Below are 25,125 nucleotides of genomic sequence, written 5' to 3' on the forward strand. Positions count from 1 at the left end.
TTTGCAAATGTTTGAAAACATCAAGGATATAGTTCACTGCCCAAGTACATCCCCAAGTTATGCTTCACTTTTAGAAAGCCTTACATTTTTTTTTTTCATTTTATGATGGGGAGGTAATTGGGTTTATCTATTTATGTTTGGAGGAGGTACTGGGGATTGAACCTAGGACCTCATGCGGGCTAAGCATGCATTGTACCACTTGAACTATACCCCTCCCATTTCTGTTGCTTAATACAGGAATTACCACACTTCCCCATCTTCAAATAATCAATTTGCTTCTCAGAATAAGCTAACTTGCGTATTTTTTGTTTTTCCCCTGGCAGTATCCTAAGACTCAAAATATTAGAAAACAACTACTGTTTTGTGGCAAACAGAAACTTTTGAGACTAAACTTATACCTCTCCCCATATCAGCCAGTTCCAGTTTAAAAGCAAGTTCTGGCTCCAGATACTTGAGAAGCAACATTTTCTCTGCAGCTGTCTCTCATCCAAAGCTTTCATTTCTTCTCGTATTACACTTAACAGTTGCTTTAACCATTCCAAATAGTGGCTAGACACTTGAGAAAGGGTGCTCTTAACATTTCCAAATTTGACTAGTTTTGCTTTTATGTTAAAATTGGTTTACTAATTTTATGATACTGTCCCACAGTAGTGATTTAATGCCCATTTACTACTATGTGATTGTAATGTTAGACGATACTGAATACAGAGAAGTAACAGCACTTGCCAAGTTATGATGACTTAATTTGCAAACACCTTGTGTGCGTGAACAGTTCCTTACTTCACTTGAATCCTTCCACACTGTCTGGCACAGGTGAACTGCTTAACCCAAAATCTGTCTCTTATCCTTTCTGTACTTAAGGTAACTAAACAGTCTTCATTATTTTCCCCACCTATAGCCTCATCTCTTTGGGCTCTTTTTGGTTCACTGAGGTTCAGACAAACATTCTCATGTTCTGTAGAAGCCTGTTTAATCTCCATTGTCTTTTTCCAACTTTTGCCAGAATAAAATAAATTTTCCAGTGCCCCTTATTTTCTTTACACACAACCAATGGACTTTCATTTTGGTAATTATTAAGAACTGTCTAGTGATACATTTATAACAAGAAAAAGCAACAAGCAAATGAACTCCATGCTTAGGGTCCCTTAAAAGTATTAAAAGTTTTTGGCTATCTTTGTAAATATTCTTTCAGTGTTTTGCTGTTTAATTACTAGAAAAAAAATTGCACTCCACTATTTCCCAATGAAATTACAAAGTATAGCAGGTACATTATGGATCAAACATACTTTTAAAAGATGAGTCCTGGCATATAATCATACTCAAAACATGGGTTTCTATGAGAAAACACATTCCAAAAAAAATACTTTGAAATATACCATGTACTCAGAAACAATTCATCTCTAGAGAACTACGTAAATAACACAGTGAAACAATACAGGGCATAGGGGTTGGAATTACCACTTCAAGCTGTGATTTCAAGAAACACACACCTGACTCAGCAGCTGCTAAAACAAAAATTATCATATTTCATAAGATGCACAAAGTCTAGTGTCACAGAACCAAACTAAGTAATGCCACTTTAAAAGTCACAAAAAGCACAACCTACCAAAGGCAAAAATTGGACAGCATTAATAAGTGATGCTAACTGGACATAATCACAAGTAAAAACTTCTGTGCTACAAATACCTTAAAGAATGTGAAAAGACAATCCACAGAACAAGCAAAATTATCTAGAAATCGTATATCCAATAATGGACTTATTACTCAAATTTTTACAACTCAGTTGAAAAATGGACGATGGATCTGAACAGATTATTTCTCCAAGAAAGATACACAAATGGACAATAAACATGAAAAGATACTCAGTATCACTGGTTATTAGTGAAGTGCAAATCAAAACCACAAAAAGATGCCATTTCACACCAGTGAGGATGCCTATAATCAAAGACAATGACAAGTCCTGGCAACCATGTGGAGAAGCTGGAACCCTCATACATTTTGCTTGTGGGTATATAAAAAGGCATCCACTGTGGAAAAGTTTGGCAGTTCCTAAAAGAGTTACCAGCAATTCTACTCCTAAGTATATATCCAAGAGAAATGAAAACATACACCCACACAAGTATGTGTACACATACATTCACAGCAGCATTATTCATAATAGCAAAAAGTGGAAACACTCCAAATGTCCAAAAACTGATGAATGAATAAATAAAATGAAACACTATTCATTTATACAAAGAATCCAACTTCTAATGTATGCTTTAACAGATAAACTTTGAAAACAAAAGTGAAAGAAGAGAGTCACAAAAGACCATATATTCTAGTATGGCAGAGTAAGATTTGTAAATCAGGGGTTGCTTAGGACCAGAAGGAAGGAGGAATGAACGGGTAGTGACCACTAACGGGTGCATGACTTCTTTAAGAGGACAAAATGTCCTCTAATGTGGTGATGGTTGCATAACCTTGTGAATATACTAAAAAACACTAATGCACACTTTGAATGAGTGAATTATATGGCATGTGGATGTTGTTTAAAAAAACCCAGCTATTGAGGGTGGGAAATAGCTCAGTGGTAGAGCACATGCTTAGCATGTTTAAGGTCCTGAGCTGAATCCCCAGTATCACCATTAAAAAAGAAAAAAAAAAAGCTAAAATATAAATATTCATACAATGGAGTATCGTATAGCAATGTTAATGAATGAATGAACCAAATATATGTGAATGTAACAATGTATACAAATCTTACAAACACGAATCAAAGAAGCCTCAGACAAAAGTATATACCATAAATTCAAAAAGTGGCAATAATTAATCTATCGTGTTAGAAGTTACCTTAGTGTTGGGCTGGTGGGGGAGTGACGGAAAATGAACATGAAACAGGCTTCCAGAGTGCTGGTTACGTTGTTTCTTCATCAGTGTACTGGTTATTTTGTGAAAAATTCATCAAGTTGAATACTTAGGATTTGCGTACCTTTTTGATGTATTACACTTAAAAAGATTTTTTTTTCAAGTTTAAGAGAAGGGGTAAAACAACACAGGGCATAGGGGTTGGAGTTACTACTTCAAGTTGTGATTTCAAGACACACACACCTGACTCAGCAGCTAAAACAAAACAAAAAACTTGGCAGTGATATAATTATTTTTCAAGCACTTTTTTTTTTGTATTTGCTTCAGAACTCTCCTTAGTATCACTACAGTGTTGGGATAACTAGAAAGGAGAAAAAAAATCACAAATTGAAAGTTTGAAGTGTTCTCTCCCAAAGTGCTGGCTAACACAAAAATAAGCACATACTAAAAGCCTCTGATGTTAGTAAGTTTTCCTTTTTTCCTGGGCCACTGAAGATGTGAAGGGGAATTATCTCTTCTGAAACCCATTTCAGCCATATCCCATGGCTTTAGTCTAAGATACCACTTTAGGAAATCCAGCTCTGGTCCTCAAATACGACGTCCTGTAAGATGTCAGTTAAGTTTACAGGCTGGAACATGGGAAACAGCCTTTTGGGGAGCGAAGTAAGATAATAAGGAAAAGACACATTTCTAGTTTATTTCTAGTTGACCTACTAGGTTCTCCACTCCTATCTTGTGGTTTCTACTGTATCAAGTCATGAGCACTTTTCCAATCAACTGGAAAAGATCCAGCTGAGTGTTAATACACCATTTACACAGCCCCTCCCCCCAACAAGTTTATTTGTATCAGCTGCTATAGCTACAGTAGCGAAGACAGGAGTTCCACTGCAGTAATACATGACTAAGAATGGGGATGCAGAGTTCAACTGTAGGAGGTGAGAGACATTTAGCACTGTACCAGAGATAACAAGGGGAGAAATGAGGGAAATGACCCCAAGAAGGAGACGTTAAGTGACATCAAGGGAAGTAAAGTTCTTATTAAGAGGAACACATGCTTTTGATGATGGTTAGATCCAGTAATATAATAACTGAAGCACATATGCAAAACAGCCCCCCACACCAATTTATTTGAGAAACACATTCATCCTCTCCAATGAAACAGATGCCTTTATCCCAAGAGGAATTCATTCTTACCCTCCCCAAGACACCACCTCCTCACACATCTGAGAAAGACACTCTGTCACACAGACAAGAGAAAGACAAGCCTACACAGCAAACCCTAATGTCAAGACTTGAGAAGGGCCCTCCCACTTCCCACCTGAATTACTGGGAAGGAAATATGGAAACACAAATATCAAGAGAGTGATGAAGCTAAGGGGAATGCATCCATACATGTTATTTATTTTTTCATTGCAGAATCTATCATTCAGACCACTAGCAAAATCAACCATGCTCACGTGAACTAAAGACTAACACCTGCAGAGCAAATGTTTGTCAGTCCATTCCAAAGAAGTTCTGATAGGTCTGCAAGTGTTTATTTGCACATATACTTCTCCAAAAAAAAAAAAAAGGTCCTTAATTCTCATTTACTATTACCAAGACCAAACATCAGCACAGCCTTTTTGGAGGGTCATTTGTCTTTATCTACAAAGCTTTTAAACACATACTACTCTTTGGTCCAACAATCCTTCTTGTAGGAAACTGTCCTACACCACTCATACAGGTGCCAAGTATATGAATAAAGATGTCATTAGCAGTGTTTGTAATAGTGAAAAACAAAAACAAAACAAAAACCTAGAAAAAATCTCTATGCTACCTGTTCTCAAAGTGTGGGGATCTCAAGAGGTCTGGAAAATCAAAACTATTTTCATAATAGTACTAAGAAATTATTTGCCTTTTTCGTTCTTATTTCTCAGTGTCTACACTGATGCTGCAACAGACTGAGTACAGGAGCAGATGAGAATTCTCTTTTAAAAAAAAATTAAACCAGGCATTAAAAAGATTGTGAAAATGTAAAACAGTGACACCCCTGTCACTAAATTCTGGTTTTAGAAAAGCTTTTTAAAGTCTTAGCTTGAATTTCTAATGTGGTAAATAATCAACAGGTATTTTTTGTTTAAACATAAACAAAATCTCTTGGGGACCCTCCATTTTAATAGTATAAAGGTATCCAGAGGAAATCTGAGAAATGCTACTCTACACCACCAACAGGATACTGTGTGAATTCAATGTATAGAGTGGAATACATATAGCGGAATACTATGCCACTTTTATTTTTTGTTAGTGAAGGTAACAGGGACTAAACCCAGAATCTCGTGCATGCTAAGCACACATTCTACCATTGAACTATACGCTTCCCCCTACACTACTTTTACATAAGATAATCTCATGGGCTACAAAATCAGGAGGGCCCACATGATTTTCCAAGTGCACAGACATCCTACAGTTTTAAAGTATACACAGTGAGATTTTGGACTTCCATTATCTCATTGTGATGCTGTTTTCTTCCTACTGACGAAGCACAGTGCCTAAGCCCTGCCCTTAGCTTTGAGCACTGGTAAGGTCAAGGTACTGGAGAGGCCGAGGTTGAACTGCTTACTCGGGAGGGACAGAGCTGGAACTCTTCATTCTGAAATCCTTAAATATTTATCTAAGTCTAAACTGAAGCCAGGATCTACATTTCTAAACCCCAAACTAGATACTGCCATTCTACCTGAATGTGACTGAATGGTTGGCTGATATCAAAAACAAAACTATATTATTGAAACTTATAGTATCTCATTTTTCCAGTGACAGGAATTGCAATCTTCTTACAAGTGAATTTTCCAGTTATATTAAACTGTAACAGAAGATTAAAAACCTCAGCAATTTTTATGGAATGTTTCCTGAATGTTATATACTAGAATGTTTTTCTTAAGCAGTATAATGAACCTGTGTTGGTTAGCCTTTCATTTATAATGTGTTTCTGGATCATCGTTATCAATACTAATTTTTCTACTATTAATAGTACAGTAATGCCAGTGAAGTGATATTCTGATCATGCACTTAAAGAAAGGATTGACTGAGTGCTGGTTATGTATTAGGTACTGGGGTAGGCACTTTAGTGTATATTTTCAGTTAATTTCAAAAGCAATCCTAGGAGGTATTTTTTAATATACAATCTTTTCATTTTGAAAGATTTTCATGACCTCAGTATATGAATATGTTTGTTAGACTAGGCATCAAACAAGCTGTCTGCTGGCTGGATCCCTACTAGAGGCACTAGTTTTGATTTCTCTGATTTCAACTCTTCAAATGAGACTTCACTCTGTATGTACCAATTGCCTTCCTGATTTTCAGTAAGTGTATAAGCTCCTCTAACAAGATAAATGACTCATTTTATGGAAAACCAGAAAAAACTTTCCATTTTGTTCATTACAATAAAAAGAAAATTCTCAATTATCCTGTAATAGAGAATGAGGGAAGTACACAATAATGGATAACCCAAACTAGTAGCTCCCACGTGTGGCTTTGAGATAAACTGTACTTTTAAGTATCTTTAGGCTAAAAATTGTTTTTATTTTCTTTGAAATAAACCTCGAGTCTAAGTATAAAGCAGCAAATGCAAGTAGACAATATGGGAGTTTAAAACACATTATAAACAGTTAATGATGCTAATTATATGATGGATACTAGTTTCAAGCCATAGACTAGAAGTCTCACTCAATCCCAAATACCTCTCCCCAACTTCAGTTTGATTACTGACTTTCCTTGCTTTTTAATCTAGCTGTGTGATCTTAAGTTGTTTAGCTTCTCTGAGCCTCAGTTTCCCCATCTGTAAATACAGTTAATAATAGTACCTACACCAGGAGACATCAAAGAATACAAGTGAAGAATCCCTGGCACATAGTAGACACTCAATAAATTTTCACTATTATTCCTATTTGGAGTTTCCTGTTAGGAAAAAAACATTCATCGTCAAATCAAAGACTATTTACAGAATATTTCACAAGTATCCTGGAATTTCCTCTTTGGATTCACCCACTCTTCGGATTTGGTTTTCCTAACAACTTATAAATTTAACAAGGGCACATCAGTCAATTTATTTGAGCTCTCTTTCCCTATTAGATAAAAATTAAAGCCATTTTGTTTTAGTCATCCAACCAGCTCTATTGTAGGGTCCCAAACTTCCAAAGAGAGGGAAGGAGATAGCAGCTATTTCCAAAGTGACAAAAATAAAAATGGAAAAAAACCCTCAAGGTTCCTATATTATTATGAGAGTATGAGTCCCTATGATAATATGACATTACGATTTAGTGCTTAAAATACTTTAAACAAAGGACTTTGCATAATGAGTCTAACTTAACATATAATGGGAAGTAATGTCTTACTAACCTATACGTGCTCTCATCTCAAACAAGTTAACTGAACCTACAAAGCCCATACTTTCCAACTACGTAAAAAGTTTTCCTAACAGGCAAAAATGGAGAGGTTGGAATAGTTGGTTACTATGTGATAGTCATATACAAAATCACACTAACAGTTCACATTCAAACTTGTATTTTAAAAGGCAAATAACAAAGCCTCAGAAAAATATGCCCAATGTATTCAAAATCCTTTAAATGCCTCCAAGAGGAAATAAGTTTTCTCCAGTTTTAAGTTATTTTATGAACTTTATAAAGTAACCTGTGGGCAATATACTCCAAATCACCATTTTTCAATTCAAATTGAAAAGCAATGTCTTTTCAATTTCAGAATGGTTAAGTCTTATTAGTCTTCCATAGAATTAGAGTTCTGGGTATAGAGTCCAATAAAGTTCCTTCAAATGAGTCTGTAATAATCCAGATACAGACCTACAATCATAGTACACTGAGATTGTTAGCTACTGTAAAATTATAGGCCAATGTAACAAGACAGGTTTTCAAATTCAGAAGAAACAATTTTGAAATTAGTTTTACCGGAAGTGAACATTTTCTTTAAGTGAAATTCACAGTATGCCACCGAGGGAAGTGGCAAACCCTAAAAGGAGAAAGCCTTTGAAAACGTGAAACACTTATCTTCAAACAACTTGGTCTTTGTACTTTGAGGGCTGTTTCAAAATATGTGAAGCAAAAGCACTAGGGCAGATTGGAAAGATTTTAAAGGTATCCGCCAACTTCTCTCCACCTGTTAACTGAAACAAATTCTGAATATACATTTAATCAATCAAAAAGCTCCCATAAAATGATCCCAAACTTGCAGGACACTTACACACTGAAACCACACACAAAATTCTGCGTTTCTAACGAAAATGACAACTAACACAGGGGGAATACAAAGCAGTATTTTCTCTGCCGAGAGTAGAGTTGCCAGATTCATGAACCTACAACAGGATCGGAAAAATGCAGAAGAAATGTTCAAAAAAGTACAGCAAAATGTTCTCCAAAGAGTGAAACTGCGAAGAACTTTCTTAGCTCCGAGTAAAGTTATGCCTGCTTTACAGATGGGTGAACTAAGGCAGGAGATTGGATTAATCAGTGCCTTTCTCAAGGTCACTCTCGTGCAAAAGAACAGCACGGTCCGGGCTCCGGATCCCAGGTCCCCGACCTCTCCACACTCCCAGGCGGCACAGTTCGAACGTGTGGCTCCACTCGTACCCGCAAATGCGACTGGGCGCTCAAAGAAAACACTTTGAGCGCTCTCCGAGCAGTTCCGGGAGACCCGGGGCACCGGGGGTCCGCCCTCCCCCGAGGCGGCGGCCGCCCCTAGCCCCAGCCCTCCCCTCCATCCTCGCAGGGAGAAAGCCACTGTCTCCAAAGAACCGGGGGGTGGCCCAGGCCGCGGGGGAGGCGCGGGTCCCGCCAACAGGGGTTCACTCACCGTCGCTCTCGGCCCTGACAAGCAGGGACATTCCCTTCAGCCGCTCCACGTAACCGGACGACACATGCCCGGTGCCCCGGTCGTCCCACTGCCGGTCCTCGTTGAGCGTGTACACCTTCACCCGCCGCCGGGTGTCGGTCATCGTGCCGCCTGGGGCAAAGGCCCCGCCGGAGTCGCCCGGGAAGAGGGTCCGGGAGAAGCGGAAGCCGAGGCGGGAGAACACCCGCGAGCGGAGAGCTCCCCGACCTCACTGTCGCCGCTGGCCGCCGCGGGACCGCGCTGCCGCCCGCATGGCCCCCGCCGGGCCCGAGCTCCGGGCCCCCGCCTTTCCTCGCCTCCGGCTCCTCGGCGCTATTGTCCAGGCGGCCGGCGAGCCCAGCCGCCCCAAGTGGGGAGCGCAGCGCTCCGCGGCCTCCCGCCCCGCCGCGGTGGAAACTAGGGGCGCGGGTTACTGCCTTGCTCCCGCCTCCGCCATGATCTCCGTGAAGCCGCTTCCCGCGCCGCCGCCGCCGCCTCCTCAGGCCGCCGCCGCCATGTTTTCCTTCCCTTTACCTGGCCCTCCCACCGCTGCCGATGGCTGCGCTCCGCTCCCCGGCTTCAAATGTCCGAAGCCGACGGGCGCCTGTTCCTGCTGCAACTGCTACCACTGCGCAGGAGACTCCGGCAGCCCCTCGGCGCACGAGCTCTCCCGGCTACTGGAAGTCCCTTTCCCTCCGCCGCTGCCGCCGCCTCTTCCGTCTTCCTCACGGAGCCAAAGCCGCCGCCATCTTGGTTCGCCTCTCAATAGCGGCGCGCGGGGCCACCCAGGCAGCAGCTGCAGGGGCGGCCCCTTGGCCCCACCATTTAAAGAGACAGGAACGAAGCCGGGAGCCTCCCTGCGGCGGAGGCCTCGGACGGAGGCGGGAGGCGGGCGCCGAGTTGCCGAGGTGGCGGGAGCCCTGGGAGCGGAGGAGGCGGAACGCTGGTCGCGCCGGTGACGGCCCGGGGCTCCCTCGCGCTCTCTGCACGCACCGTCGTACGAGCGCGGGGCGGTGTGTGCGTCCGTCGCGCGTTGTGTTCGTCATCAGCCCGGCTCGGGATTCGAAAGGGGCGTGGAGCCCGCCTCCGGCTTCGGTGCGCAGGGGAGCGTCCTGCCCGCTGGGCGCTTTGCGTCCCGGGCTCTGGGTCCGCCCCCAGCGTTCCCCGGTGGCTTGCTGTTCAGCCGCCGCTGCCCCTGCCCTGCGGAGGCCGGGCGGCTTCGGCCCAGGGCTCTCCCGCCGCGCGCCCGCCCCCGCGGGTGTCCTGTCCGAGCTGCCTTTGGGGCTGGGCTGGGCACCCGGAGTGCGGAGGTCGGTGATGCCGGAGCCTCGCGGCGTCGGGCCATTCTCCTTTGGGAAGAAATTGAAAAGCTTCCGAGAAGGGCCACATATTGGGGCAGCGAGGTCAACGGCAGGTCTTGGGAGCTGCCGTGGGAAACTAACTGGGCACAAGTCTACAAACTTAGACAGTTTTCATTTTCTGGGCCTGGGACCAAGCCCGAAGTGACAAGCCTAAAACGTCTCCTTACAATCCAGCTACTACCTCCTTTCCTTTATCCTTTATCAGAACTGATTTTCTAGCCCTCCATGTTGCAAAAAGAACTTGAGGGGCTTACAAAAAACAGAAGCGGTACTGTGTAATCAGGATGAGTAATTCTCAGCGTTCAATGCTAAGAATAATTTTCACAAAGGAATGACATTCTCATTCCTATCATGCAAATAATAGCCACCATTTTGGGGTGGGGGGCTTTTACTATTTGCTAGGCCATCTAGGTCATTGCAGTCCACTGGAAATAAAATGTGAGCCACATATGTAATTTTACAGTTCATAGTAGCCACTTTTTTTTAAGTGTGTGGAAACTGCTTAATTTTATTTTAATGATGTATTTTATTGTGTTGAGAAAAAAAAATGTTGCCTGCCATTCCAGTTCGACAAGGATCTAGCCATGAGACACAGTCGTCGCCCCAGACAGTGCACCCTGAGGGGAATTCAGGATGGAGAGAAACGGAGCATTTTGTGCTTTGGATACACTGATCTGTAGATAATTAAGATACATATCTAAGGAAAAATTCCAATGACCCTAGATTCTAACACCTGTCCATACACAGGGAAGTACTAAAATCATTAATTTGAGATGTCTGTTCTTTGTGATTAGCAGTAACCTTTTTATACTTGACAAATGTTTTTCCCAGCAAAAAAGTTCAAATGTATTCTTGTCTCCTCCCTTGCCTCTTTGGAGCAGTTCCTCAGAGCTATCTGCCCCTGCAGGCTGTAGCCCTCAGTAAAGTCCCCAAATAGAACTTAACTACCCAACTTTTACTTTGTGTGTTTTTATTTCAGTTGACAGTTTAATGCAATACTTTAAATGCAAATTATTAATGAGACATTTTGAGTTATTTTTTCATTCTAAGTTCAAAATGTGATGTGTATTTTACCTTTAGTGATATTTCTATTTGCTGAATTTTCATTCGAAATATCTATATTTAGGTTTCACTAAATTTACAATTTAAAAGTAGATTCACATACTGAAGTTATTTCAAATATACTTAATTTTATCCAAAAACAAATCAAGTATCAATTTTTAAATTTAAAATTTATTTCACATTAAATAAGATTTAAAATTCAGTTCCCTAGTCCCACTAGCCACAATTTCCAGGGCTTAGCTCCCACATGTGGCTAATGGCTACAATTTTGTAAGGTTCAGGTGCTTAGCATTATCAGGAAATCTCATCGAACCTGCAATGTACAATATTTTGAGCTATATCCATCTATTCAGAAAGAAGCCATGATAGTGTGACTAGGGCTGAGGAGTTCCCCAAGATGTTGGACTATCAGTTTTAAAATCAGAAGTTGAAACTTCCTCCTACACCATGTCAAATACAAAGAAGTGCCTGCAGAGAGCAACCATTTACAAACAAAACTGCAAAATTATAAAAACAGAGCAATTGTTTTACCTAAAAACTAAACTGCAATAATTTCAAGCATCAGGGCATGGCAGTAGTTTTGTCTACTTTTAACACAGACATCATTAAATTTATTCACATGTTATTACTGATTTGATCCCCAAACCAAACAAAATAATTTGTGGAAAAATCATACTGTATTTTATAATAACTTTTTAAGGTAAATTAAACAGCAGGATTTATTAAATGGAAAAAGATTTAGCTTTGTTTGTACATTACATGTAATAGTGATGATTATGTTTAAATAAACCTTTAAATGTAATCTTGAATAGCTGTTGAGGTGTATCAGGCAGGGTTCAACCAGAGAAATGACCAGTGGGATACATCTATGGAGAGAGAGAGGGATTTCAAAGAATTTGTTTATTTGATAGTGGGATCTGGCTAGGCAAGTCTGAAATACGTAGAGCAAGTTAGCAGCAGGCTGGAAATCCTTGGGCAGGACCTGACACTGCAGTCCCCAGAATTTCTTCTTCCTCAGGGACACCTCAGTTTTGATCTTAAAGCCTTTCCATTGATTGGATGAGGTCCACTCAGATTACTGAGGATAATCTCTTTTACTTAAAGTCAGTTGATTGTAGATGTTAATTACCTCCACAAAATACCCTCAGAGCAACACTTACATCAGTGTTTGAATAACTGGGTAATGTAGCCTAGCCAAATTGAAACAAAACTAACCATCATGTACCTTAGTTTATAATCACTTAATCATATACCTGGCACAAATAGTGATACAATTTAAGAAAATTCCTAATGGAGTTCAATAAGGGAGGTTGCAAATCACAAGCCGTTGAGATACATTATCACAGTGGGTGTGGGTGTTGGATTGTGAATCCAGTTCCTGCCTCTTAGTAACTATGTGATATTTTCAAGTTTCTTAACCTGTCTAACTCAGTTTCCTTGCCTGTAAAATAGGAATAACAATAACTTCTAAGGGTGTAAGGATTAAATAAGATGCTGATTCCTCCTGTGTGCTAAATAAAAAATTTTTCCCTTGAACCCTTGTACCTTCACCCTACACACACAACATAAACTTATAAAATATACAGTAGAGTCAATTCATTACACAATATTTATACCTACTCGTATCATTTTATGGTAGTGCCTGCTTAAGCTAAAAATCCTGGAAAGAACAAGGCCAAGCCTGCTGGATTGTGCACTCCCAATTCCAGAATGCTCCCTCCACACAGATGATCTCCATGTTTGACCATGAGGATAACAGTGTCTGTGTAGGGAGAAGGATGTGGCACCAAATATTAGAAGAATTGAGCCCTAATTGAGGTTCAGCCACTAAACTGGTGGGTTAGGATAAGACACTACCTCTTTGGGCCTCAGTTTCCTAATCCTAATAAGATGATCTTTAGACACTTCTAGTTTTCAAATTCCATAAGTGTGCAGCAATGATGACAAGAATGATAGAAATCATTAAATTCTCCCCATAAAGGCAGACCACACATGGGCACTTCCATGACATTCATGAGCATTTTATTACATAGCACCATGTAAAATAAATAGGTGAAAATACTCAGAAAAAAATACTGAGCAGAAAAATATAGCAATCATCCATTTCGCTCTAAACTATTCTCGTAAGTTGTGTAAATATTTAATTTGGTATATAATACTTGTGAAAAATATTTCTCTTAACCTACACTTAACATAATGTTGTCATGAAGAAATCTGAGAATGAAGGTAATTTTAGATAAAAGCTGTAGCAACAACAGACTTTGACCACCGTGGAACTCACTACCACCCACGGTTCATTTATTTATAAAAACTAGCCCACAAAATGCTGACTAGCAATTCTTCACGGATTAACAATGAGTGAAACAAGTGGCAAATTTATTTACAAAGAATAAGTTAAATTAGAAAGAAATTCTGTCATTCATTAGCATGCTTGAGGGACTCATTTAAGATGCTTCTAGGGAATGGAAATCACAATTGGAATTACTATGATTTGCTATCTGTTCTTTTCATTGTGTAGGTTTCTATCCCCCACCTCCCAAAAAATATCTTAAAAGAAAGAGGAAGGTAGTTTGTCCTTTCTCTTGAGTAGCTTTTTACCTGGATTCCATATGTGTTTATTATTCCTTTTCATCAAAAATATGATAAATAGAAGCCCTCTTAAAAGTACAGCTTAAAAGTACTTTTAGATAAGTGCAACATAAGAAACCCAATTGGTACCTCACTGACATAGATTTATAATAAAAGGAGCAAAAGTCTGTGATGTTTAATTTTTATTAACTAACCATGAGCTTTATTCATATTCAACTGTCATAATAAATGTATCACTCTAGTCTTAGAAACAGTCATTTATGTGTGTGCCCCAGTGAATAGCAGTAAAAGCAGGGTAAGGAGAAGTCATTCTTTTACTAACGATATGCATGAAAAACAACAGGTGGATAGCTTAAATATTTGTGTACTTTTAAAAATTTCACTGTCTCCCCTTCACTCTAATCCAGGGAATGCCTTGCTAATAGAATTACATATGTTTGAAGTATGTATCCATGTTTACAGTAATATGCAGGAAATGCTAGAAACTCTTCAACAGATTCCCATTTTACCTAAAAGGTCAAAGGCTGAAACAGTCAGCATCTCCCTTCATGATCTCTTACCAACTCCTTGAATTTTACACTCCAGGGGCAAACCTGACTGCTTCTAGTTCCCTAAATATTAGCTTTTGTTTTGTGTCTTTAAGCCTTGTGCCTCTGTCTAGAATGTCCTTTCCATCTTGTTTCCTTTAAAGTCCTGTACAGGCACCACCTACTCTGTTAGACCTTCCCTAGCAGCTCCCATCCCAGACAGCCTTAGCCGTCGTCCCCTCTGAGTCTTCTCAATACTTAGACTATCAGCTGTACACTACTGGTTTATTTATATGCTTGATTCTTCTACTAGCTTGTGAAGCTCCTTGAAGGCGGGACTTTTTCTCTTTCTTGTGTATACTCAATGTCAAGTACATTGCCTGGAATTTGGTTAGTGATTGGTAGGTATTTGCTGAACTGAATGCTAATCTGTCTAATTAAGAAGGTGACCTAGTAACTGAACACAGATTAGCTACAAGAAAATAAGTGTTCAGCTGAGGCAAAAGTCCTGCTGAATGAACACAGAAGTTGTGATTTAAAGATGATGATTGCAGGGGTCAGAGAAGAGTTTTGTGGAAGAGGCAGCATTGGGATGTGACTTGAGGAGTTTGATGTCAAAGGAATGGAGAGAAGAGCATCTGAGGCTGCAGGACTAAGAGAAAATAGCAAGGAGGTATGAACATGTATGGAAATTTAGGAAACTAAGCAGATAAGCATGACTGGGGAGTGCAAACTGAGGGAAAGTGGGAAATCAGGCAGAAAATGGAGCTTGGGGCAAGACTGTTAAAGCCTGAAATATTTGTGTAGTTGTTACACTGAAGATGAATGGAGAGACATGTAAAATTTCTGGGGCAGAAAAGTGACACGACAAAAATCTACACTTTGAGAAAACAACTACATTTACAGTAGCATCAAAAAGAATAAAATAAGAATAAACTTAGATGAGGAGTAGAAAGACTTGTACACTGAAAACTACAAAATATTGCTGAAAGAAATTTTAAAAGACATAAATAAGTGGAAATCCCATGTTCATGGACTGGAAGACTTAATACTGTTAAGATGGCAATACTACCCAAAGCAATCTACAAATCCAATGCAACCTCTATCAAAATACCAATGCCTTTTTTTTTTTGGAAATGGAAAAATCCATCCTAAAATGTATATGGAACTGAAGGGACCTTAACTAGCCAAAACAATTTTAAGAAAGAATAAAACTGGGGACTCATACTTATTTCAAAACTTACTACAAAGCTACAATGAACAAAACAGTGTGGTACTGACAAATAGACAGACATCTAGACCAACAGAACAGAACAGAGAGCTCGGAAATAAACTCTTGCATATATATGATCAAGTGATTTTTTTTTTTAACAAGGATGCCAAGACCATTCAGTGGTGGAGGAGGTGAGGAAGACAGCCTTTTCAACAAATGGTGCTAGGAAAACTGGGTATCTACATGTAAAAAGAAGGAAGTTGGACCCTGACATTATACCATATGCAAAAATTAACTCAAATAGATAAAAGACTAAACATAAGAGCTAAAACTTTCAAAAAAAAAAGCTTAGAGGAAAAGCTTCATGATATTGTATTTGACAATGATTTCTTGGACACCAAAAGCACAGGCAATTAAAGAAAAATAGGCACATTGGACTTAATAAAAATTAAAAACTTTTGTGCAAAGGATACTATCAAGAGAGTGAAAAGGCAACCACAGAATGAAAGAAAATATTAGCAAATCATCTGATAAGGGGTTAATATCCAAAATATGTAGAGAATTCCTACAACTCAACAACAAAAAAATAAACAAGCGATTGAAAAATGGGCGAAGGCTTGAATAGACATTTCTCCAAGGAAGATACACAAATGGTCAATAAACACATGAAAAGATGCTTAACATCACTAATCATTAAGGAAATGGAAATCAAAACCACAATGAGATACTACTTCACACCCATTAGAAGGGCTATTGTCCAGGATGTGAAGAAATTGGAACTCTAGCTTGTGCACTGCTGGTGGAAATATAAAATGGTGCGGCTGCTATAGAAAACAGAATGGCGATTCCTTCAAAAAATGAAACACATAATTACCATATGATCTAGCAATTTTAGTCTAGGTATAAGCTCAAAAGAATTGAAATCAGGGACTTGAACAGATGTTTATACATCCATGTTCACTGCAACATTATTCCCAATAGCCAAAAGGTAGAACAACCCAAAGATCCACTGATAGATAAACGGATAAACAAAATGTGGCACATATATACAATGGAAATATTATTCAATTTTAAAAAGAAAGGAAATCTTGTCATATACTACAACATAGTTGAACTTTGAGGACATCACACTAAGTAATGCTCATCTATGTCCTTGGACAGAAGAGAAGATATTAAATCCATGAAACAAAAATTGGACACAAAAAAACAAACATTGTATGATTCAACTTGTATCAGGTACTTGGAATAGTCCAATTCATAGAGACAGAAAGTAGAACAGTGGTTACTAGGGGCTGGGAGCAGGTGGGAACAGGGTGTTACTGCTAGCGGGTACAGAGTTTCAGTTTGTGATGATGAAGTTCTGGAGAGGAATGGCGATGATGTTGCACAACTAATGTACTTAATGCCTCTGAACAATACACTTAAAAATGCTTCCTCTGAATGCAACCATCTATCCTTTCAGCTTTCTCATTTGGTTATTCTTAAAACATCAGTATGTTTTTCTGGTCTGTCAGTCCCCTCCTGTCTTTGCAGTTTTACTCTTCTAATCTAAACTCCTTAACCTGTTGCTTTACTTTTTCTCAGTACCCTCGACTTCATCAGCCTATTATCCTTTTGTCTCATCCACCTTGAAAAACTTCGTCCTTACTGTACTCCAACTGTCCCTTTTTTGGGGTGCTTGCACCCAGGCAGCATTGCTGGAGATAAAATAAATATTTATGATTTAGGGATTTTTTTTTAACTTATAAAGTAAGACAGACCTCCCAGCTGGCACACTGCCTTCACTGTTACCTCTCTTCTAAAACACTCTCTACATTATAGCTGGTGGTACTTTTGTGCTAGTAAGTACAGTCTAGCCAGACAAAGTGTATTTGTTTTGATTATTTGTATTTTCCCTCACTGCAAGTAAGAGAAAGACCTTGAGCCGCTGAAAGAAAACCTCTCTGCCTTCTGAAGGGATCTTGCTGTCAGACCTCACGGTGATGGCAGATGTTGGTAGGAGGGGACCTGTGGGGTGGCACAGTTAAGACTGGGGTCTACTTGGAGGGTGGGCGCTGCTATGGTGTAGATCGTGCTGCTTCAGTGGTTGCTTTCATACCCAAGCCAAGCTCCCAGATAAGGACAAGCCAAGCACCTGAAAATGGTCTTGGGTTCATTCCCTAGTACCTCCATTAAATAACAAACAAACAAACCAACAAACCCAATTACTTCCCCCTTCCAAAAAACAAACAAAATAAAATGAAGTGTCTGTAAAACAAGTTAGTCCAGAGCCATTGTCTAACACATGAGATAAACATTTTTGAGTAATTTTCACTTCTTTTCTTCCTCACCCTTGCACCCAGGCCCTCACCAAGGCCTGCCAATTTCCCTCCCTTTCATATCCCTTGGAATTGATTCTACTGTTTTATTTCTTTGGTCATCACCCTAGGATTTTCTGTACCTGAATTCTCCAACTAAGTTACAAAAGGTGACTTTGGAGTCTCTTGATACTCCAAAATGGAATCGCTCAGAGTCCTGTGAAAAGACGCTCACAGTCACTAGCAGAAAGTAGCAGTATTAATGTCAACATTTATGTCAATTTACAGGGCAAAGAGGAACCCAGAGGCTTCTTTCAGCCTGAATGCTACTGCAAAGAGAGTTTCCCACCTATCTCCCAAGACCTCATGCATTAACTTCCGTGCACCGGAATTAAAAGCAAGGATTCTTGAGGACCAGCCAAGGGTAATGTCTAAAGCAATGAAGAGAAAGAGGAGAGGGGCACTGGAATTTTTAAGAGAAATTTCGATGCACACGTTTCCTCAGTTTCAGACGTTTCCCTCAGAGCTATGTGTTCACAAATGGACAATCCTTTTCTACCTCCTCTTGCTAGGTGTTTGAATAGCTCTAGCCCTACATACTCAGCAATGGCGAATGTGGTGGCCATGAGAACATGTCTCAAGACCTCTTTGTATAGGGAACATATTTCACCAAAGATGCCGGCTGCTGCTGTCTGAAATTCGTCACTGTGAATGCCTCCCATCGGCTGCTCCCACCAATGACTTGATGCAGCAGGGCACTGAGGCAGATGCATTCCTGGGAGACAGTCTCCTTTGGAGACTGACTTTGGCTCAAGGGTTCCCTTATCAGCTTTGCCAAACTTTCTTTAGGATGCACTTCAGTCTAGATGTTTCCACCCAACCTTCTCTCTTTCCTTCCTTCACTTAAGGTTGGACTGACGCCTCTCCCAGACATTCTCTCTCCCTATTTCCTTTCAAAGAGGTGCTTCCTCTGATAAAATCCTTATGGGTATAATCCCATCTTGGTGTACTTTTTGGAGGTCTCAGACTAATGTCGCAAAGTATAGCTACATTCAGCTCTTCGATGCTGTAAGTCTTTAAATGTAAGAGAGATTGTTCCCAATTTATCCATAAGATTTTAACTAAAAATAAAAGAAAACTAAAACTCACTTACAGTTATGCTTATGCTGGAGCCTGCTGATTTATACAGTGAAAGTTGATATTTGTGTTCTTAATGTCTTCGATTCTGATGCTATGTACTAGATAGACCTCCTTCTTCTATAGAATGAGAAGAATAATGTTTCTAATACAACTCCAACTGTTCTTTCTCAGATTTTCTTTTCTTAAGAATTCTGATTTCTGTCCACTACAAAATTTTGCAATACAAAAAGAAATTCTCTCTTTTCAAATTTATATCTGCTTGAGTTTTGAGAAGGACTTCAAGATCAAAAGCTCATATACATCCTCTTTGCCCCATCTGAGTAGATCAGATCCCTACTAGGTCATGTTAAATGTGGATTTTTCTTTATGTCTGGCACCCTGTTGACCCCCAAGTCTGAGTTGTATTCAGCTCAGTATCTTTGGTTTCTAGATTACAAGGGCTTCTTATTTTTTTCAGGTTATTGGCAAAAAGGAAATAATATAAGTATTTTCTGAATGTAAAATGCATCCACACAGTCATTATTCTCAATTTATTTTTCTACCTTTTAATAAGTGAAAAGGTAGCATAGATGGCCAAGGATGATGGCATCAATATAAAAGAAGTATTGAATTTATTTATTTAGCCATATTTAAATCAGAAATCAAATGTTTGTAGCAGCACTATTTACAATAGCCAAGACATGTAAACAACCTGTGTCCACCAACAGATGAATGGATAAAGAAGATGTAAAAAATATATATTATATATATATTACACACACACAGACACACACACAATGGGATATTACTCAGCCTTCAAAAGGAACAACGTGGATAACCTAGAGATTATCATGCTAAGTGAAGTAAGTCAGACAGAGAAAGACAAATATCATATTGACATCACTTATGCATGGAATCTAAAAAATGATACAAAAGAACTTACTTACAAAAAAGAAATAGATTCCCAAACATAGAAATCAAACTTATAGCTACCAAAGGGGAAAGGGGGTGGGGAGGGATAAATTAGGAGTATGGGATTATCATACATACACTATTATATATAAAATAGATAAACAACATTACTGTTCAGCCCAGGAAACTATATTCAGTATTTTGTAATAACATATAATAAAAAAGAATTTGAAAAAAATATATGTATAACTGAATCACTTTGCTGTGCACCTGAAACTAACACAATATTGAAAATCAGCTATACTTCAATAAAAATACAATTTAAAAAACTAAATGTTTGATTGTGACTTAGTTTTTGTTATTCCAAGTATTCTTTCCAACTTTATATTTGAGAATCATATGGTTATACTTAAATGATGCAAAAATTCTGTATCTTGCTCCCTGGACACAGATGTTAGTTTGGTACGTAACAGAAGTCAGGAGAACCAAAATATTGTCTGGATTTTTTTTTTTGACTGTCACTGGGGTGACAAATGTTCTTACTTCCTGAATGTCACAGTTAGAAGGATGTGATACAGGGTTGCCTGTACCCATGTGCTCCCTTCTCCCACCCCCATCCTCAGTGTGGGCAAATATGTCTGCATCAGAGAGAACAAAGCAGAACATTCTATGGGGAGTCCAATTATCCCCCAGACAGGCGAGGTCTGTTAAGGTTCTGAGACCTGCTAAGAAGTAAGATGAACTGGTTCCTTCATCTATACCCTACCTTGACCTCTGAAATGTATCTTACATTGTTAGTCATACATGCAGTTTCTTTCCTTAGAACTCCACAAGTAAACAGTATCTAAGGAAGTTTTAAAACTTGTTCTCAAGTTCTTTGACATTCCTCCCATCAAAAGTGGAGTCTCTATTTCCTGCTTTTAAATCCGGGCTGGACTTGGTGACATGTTTGTAATCAATGCAGTGAAGCAGAAGTACCACTGTGCGCTAGTAGAGGCTGGGAAGGAAAGGCCGTGGAACTTCTGCATGGTTCTCCTGGAATGCTTTCTGTGCGAGGAAACAGCCACCAGGTGAGAGGTTCAACTCCCCTTCTGGGCTGTGTGTAGCTGCTCTGGTAGACATGTCTCACAGACATGTAAGAGCTCAGAAAACTGGACACCCAGATGTTTTTCCTCTAGAAGCAATTAGAAGATGTGCTCTACCAAAAAGAGGTATTAAACTAGCAGAACATAGAGGAGCCGGGAAACAGAAGATTCAGCAAAGGGAGACTATGGGGATGAAATAGTAAAAAGTGCTTTGAAAACTAAGAACAAGGAAAATAAAAAGGTTTTCAGGGGAGAAAGAGAAAAAGGGCTCACTCGTGACTGGTTTGCATTGCTCAAGCAGTGTAAACAGTGAACAATGATTTGACTGAACTTCTGATAAAACTATAATGGGAGGATGGCAAGAGTGAGTGTGAACATATGGTGGTGATGGTGGGGTTCATAAGAGAGATAAACCCCCTTTTCCATGGTGGAAAGTTAATAGATTATACTTACAACTTTTTAAAAAAGTAGTAATAAAAGCAAGTTTTTTTTTAGATACAGGGGGTAAATACTCAAATAAACAGCTGAAAGAATATTATGTGGTCACCTCTAAGAGAAAGGAAATGGGAGAAGGTTGTCTACAAGGAACTGATATTTGTCATAATAATTGTGGAATTATTTGAATTTTTGAACTATATGCAGGTATATATTTGATAATAATAATAACTAAATGAAAATTTTTAGCAGAGTAGGCTAGGGCTAGTTCAAGTTGGTGAATGATTTTCAACAGCTTATTAACATCTGATATTACCTGTAAAGTTATTTACTAAATGTCCATTTGGTGTAATTTTGGTTATCCAATTGTGACTAGTCTAAGTCTTGCTTTCAAGTTTATTGACAGTGTAAGTACTTCATCTTCACTTTTTAAATATTAAAAGTCATTTTTAAGGTACATTTTAAATATTTACTGAACAGTATCCAAAGTACAGAGTACAAGTCAAATCTATGGATTCCAGACTCTTGTGCAGCATATAGCTACATATAATGATAAGATTATCTAATTGCTCAAAAGCCCACTAGGTAGATTTAAACTATTCTGCTGAAGAATAACTTTTTCCCTGAAAATTATGAACAACATTCTACATTCTAGGAAGTGGCTACTGTAAATGGGATGAAAAGATGTTTTGATCCGTGAGAATAATTCGGCAAATATTTAATCATCTGTTTTATATTAGCCAGGTTAACCAGATTATAGGGGTACAATTATTTAATTATTTGAGCTATGAAGAATTGTGAAACCATAAAGAGTAAAATGATGGTCCTACCCATAAGATGAAAAGGGAATTTTGTATAAAACACCTTATTTGGATTGAGATCTGGGATGCTAGTATTCATACACTGATGAACTCTGGCAGAAAATTTTATGATCTTGGGGGATGAGAATGGCATTTGGCAAGGTGAAACTTTTGGTTCATGGATGCTCTAAAACTTAGATTGGCTTGAAGTTCAATGTGCTGGTTATTCTCCTTCTGGCTACTCTTCCCCAGCCACATCCATTCTTCACCCTTCCTTTCCCTGCCCTGCGACCTGGGGGGAGTTGATCTGCATGGAGTGTTTCACTCAGGCTCTCTCGCCCTCTGGCTTATTGCTTCTGGTTGGACTTAGCCCCTGGGAGGAATGGCAAGAGACTGCTGAGGGGGAGGAGATGGGAGGAAAAAGTGATTGTGGTGTTTTCTCTCTGGTTCTCTTTTTGCCTCGTGGCCTCAGATCTGCCAGGGCCTGCATTGCAGGACAAATGGTTTGATGTGGCTGGAGTGCACGGATACGTGGTGGAGTGAGATGGTGCTGGAAAAGTCAGTAGCACCCAAATCCTGAAGGCCTCTCTTTGTTTTAGACTTTATTCTGGAGGGTACAGTGATTAATGAAAGGATTCTAAGCAGGGGAATGTGATGATTGGATTTGTGTTTTTTTAAAGATCGCTCTGGAAGCATTGTGAGGGAAGGATGAGAGAGGCGATGTCAAAGTGAGGGAGCCCACTTATAAATGAACTGTCCCAGACCAGACAAGACACGACAAATTACTGAATAGAAGCACCTCTGGTGAATACAGAGAGGAAGAAGTAGATTTCAAGTACTTCTTCCGCTTCCAGACAGGAAAGTATCAGAAGAGGCCTCCTGGGAGGCTGGAGCTCGCACCCCCACCCAGCAGTAAGGAGGAGCACCCAGCTTGGGTGTCAGAGAAGGCCAAGTGGAAACCTGGACTTTTACCTTCACTTGGCAGTAACAAGGCACCACTCCCTTTCTTTCCTGGAGTGGTGTCAGAAAAAAGGCAGCCAAAAGGAAGGCTTAAAGAATACCCAGAATGTCACAATGTTACCCAAAATGTCCCAAACTAAACTGAAGTCCTTGTCATATCAAGAACCAGGTAGAGCTCAGATTGAATAAAAAAGTACAACCAACAGATGCCAACACCAAGATGACAGAGATTAGAATTACCTGACAAAGATTATAAAGTAAACATCATAAAAATGCTTCAGCTAGCAATTACAAACACACTTGAACAAGTGAAGAAAAAGAAAATCTTGACAAAGGGATGGAAGATATAAAGAAGAACCAAATGGAAATTTTAAAACTTGAAAACTAAAATAACTAAAATAAAAAAACTCAGTGGGTGAGCTCAATAGTACAGTTGAGGACACAGAGGAAAGTACAGTGAACTTGAGAGAATAATAGAAATGACTCAATCTGAACCACAGAGAAAAACAGGCTGGGCAAAAAAAACATCAACAGAGACTCAGAGACCTGTGGGTATAAAATGAAAACCTAACATTCATGTCATTGATGACCCAAAAGGAGGGCAGAAAGAAGGCAGGGCTGACAAAGTACTCAAATAAATCATGACTGAAAAATCTCCCACTATGGCAAAATACATTAACTTACAGATTCAAGAAGCTAAGTGTACTCCAAACAGGACAAACCTGAAGAAATCTCAAATCAGTCATCTAACCTCTCCCCTCAAGACTTAGAAAAAGAGCAAAATAGACCCACAGCATGCAAGAAAGAGAAAATAACAAAGTTTAGAGCAGAAATCAATGAAATTGAAAACAAAAAAATAGAGAAAGTCAATATTAAAAACATGATTTTTTTGAAAGTATCAATACAATTGACAAACCTCTATATTATAAAGACTGACAAGAAATACCGAAAGAAAGAAGACAGAAATGATCAATATTGGGATAAATGGGATGTCATTAAAGACCCTGCCAGGCATCAAAAGGGTAATAAGGTAAGACTATGAACAATTCTACACACATCAACCTGACAACTTAGATGAAATAGACCAAGTCCTTGAAAAACACAGACAACCATAACTCACCCAATATGGAGTAGGTAGTATGAATAGCTCCATAGTTATTAAGCCCTGTGACTTTTAATTAAAATCTCCTCAAAAAGAAATCTTCAAACCAAGAAACTACGGGTTCACTGTAAACCTTCTTCCTCTCAAGATCCTTAAATTAATCACATCTTTTGCCGTATAAAATGATATTCATGGATTCTGGGGATTAGGGTGTGGCCATATTTTGGGGGGAGCCACTGTTCAGCCTACTACATATGCCCATAGTAATCAAGATGTGTGATATTGATGCAGGAATAGACATAAAGATAAAAAAATATGACCCAGCAATTGTACCCCTAGGTATTTATCCCCCAAAATTGAAACCTGTACATAATATGTTTCTAGAAGTTTCTTTGTAATAGTCAAAAACTTCAGACAGCCCTGATGTCCGTTTATGGGTGAATGGTTAAACAAACTATAGTTTAAAAAAACAAAACAAAACAGGATCAATCTAAAAGCCAACTCACACCTCAAAAAAAATTAACTCAAAACAGATCATAGACTTAAATGTAAAATGTAAAACTATAAAACTTCTAGCAAAAGACATAGGAAAAAATAGATAAATTGGAGTTCAAAATTAGAAACTTTCTAGAAAAATTAGAAACTTCCATAGTATGCATGGAATACTATGCACCAATAAAGAGGAATGAACTACGGATACACACAACAACTTGGGTAAATATCCAGAGAATTATGCTGAGTGAAAAAAGTCAATCCCAAATGGATGCATATCCTATGATTCTATTTACATAACATTTTTGAAATGATTGAAATGGGGAACAGGTCAGTGGTTGCCAAGGCTTAAGGAGCTAGAGGGACTAGGTATGGCTATAAAAAAGCAACAGAAGGGATCCTCATGGTGATGGAAAGTTCTGTATCTTAGCTGTATCCATGTCAACATCCATGTATTAGCTATGTAGT

At 39.2% G+C, this 25,125-nt stretch overlaps 1 protein-coding gene across 2 annotated transcripts in view; it reads right to left on the reverse strand.

Annotated features, from left to right (window-relative positions):
- Window positions 1–8,969, reverse strand: part of PPP4R3A (protein phosphatase 4 regulatory subunit 3A) — a 34,038-nt gene extending 25,069 nt beyond the window's left edge. For both annotated transcript variants that reach the window (XM_006208198.4, XM_006208197.4), the window contains exon 1: window positions 8,686–8,969. In XM_006208198.4, the coding sequence (XP_006208260.1) occupies window positions 8,686–8,827 (142 nt within the window). In that variant the 5' untranslated portion in view covers window positions 8,828–8,969. The remainder of the gene's footprint in view (window positions 1–8,685) is intronic.
- Window positions 8,970–25,125: the final 16,156 nt, after the last annotated feature.

This window comes from Vicugna pacos, chromosome 6, assembly GCF_048564905.1.
Source record: "Vicugna pacos chromosome 6, VicPac4, whole genome shotgun sequence".
In the NCBI taxonomy this organism is placed as follows: domain Eukaryota; kingdom Metazoa; phylum Chordata; class Mammalia; order Artiodactyla; family Camelidae; genus Vicugna; species Vicugna pacos.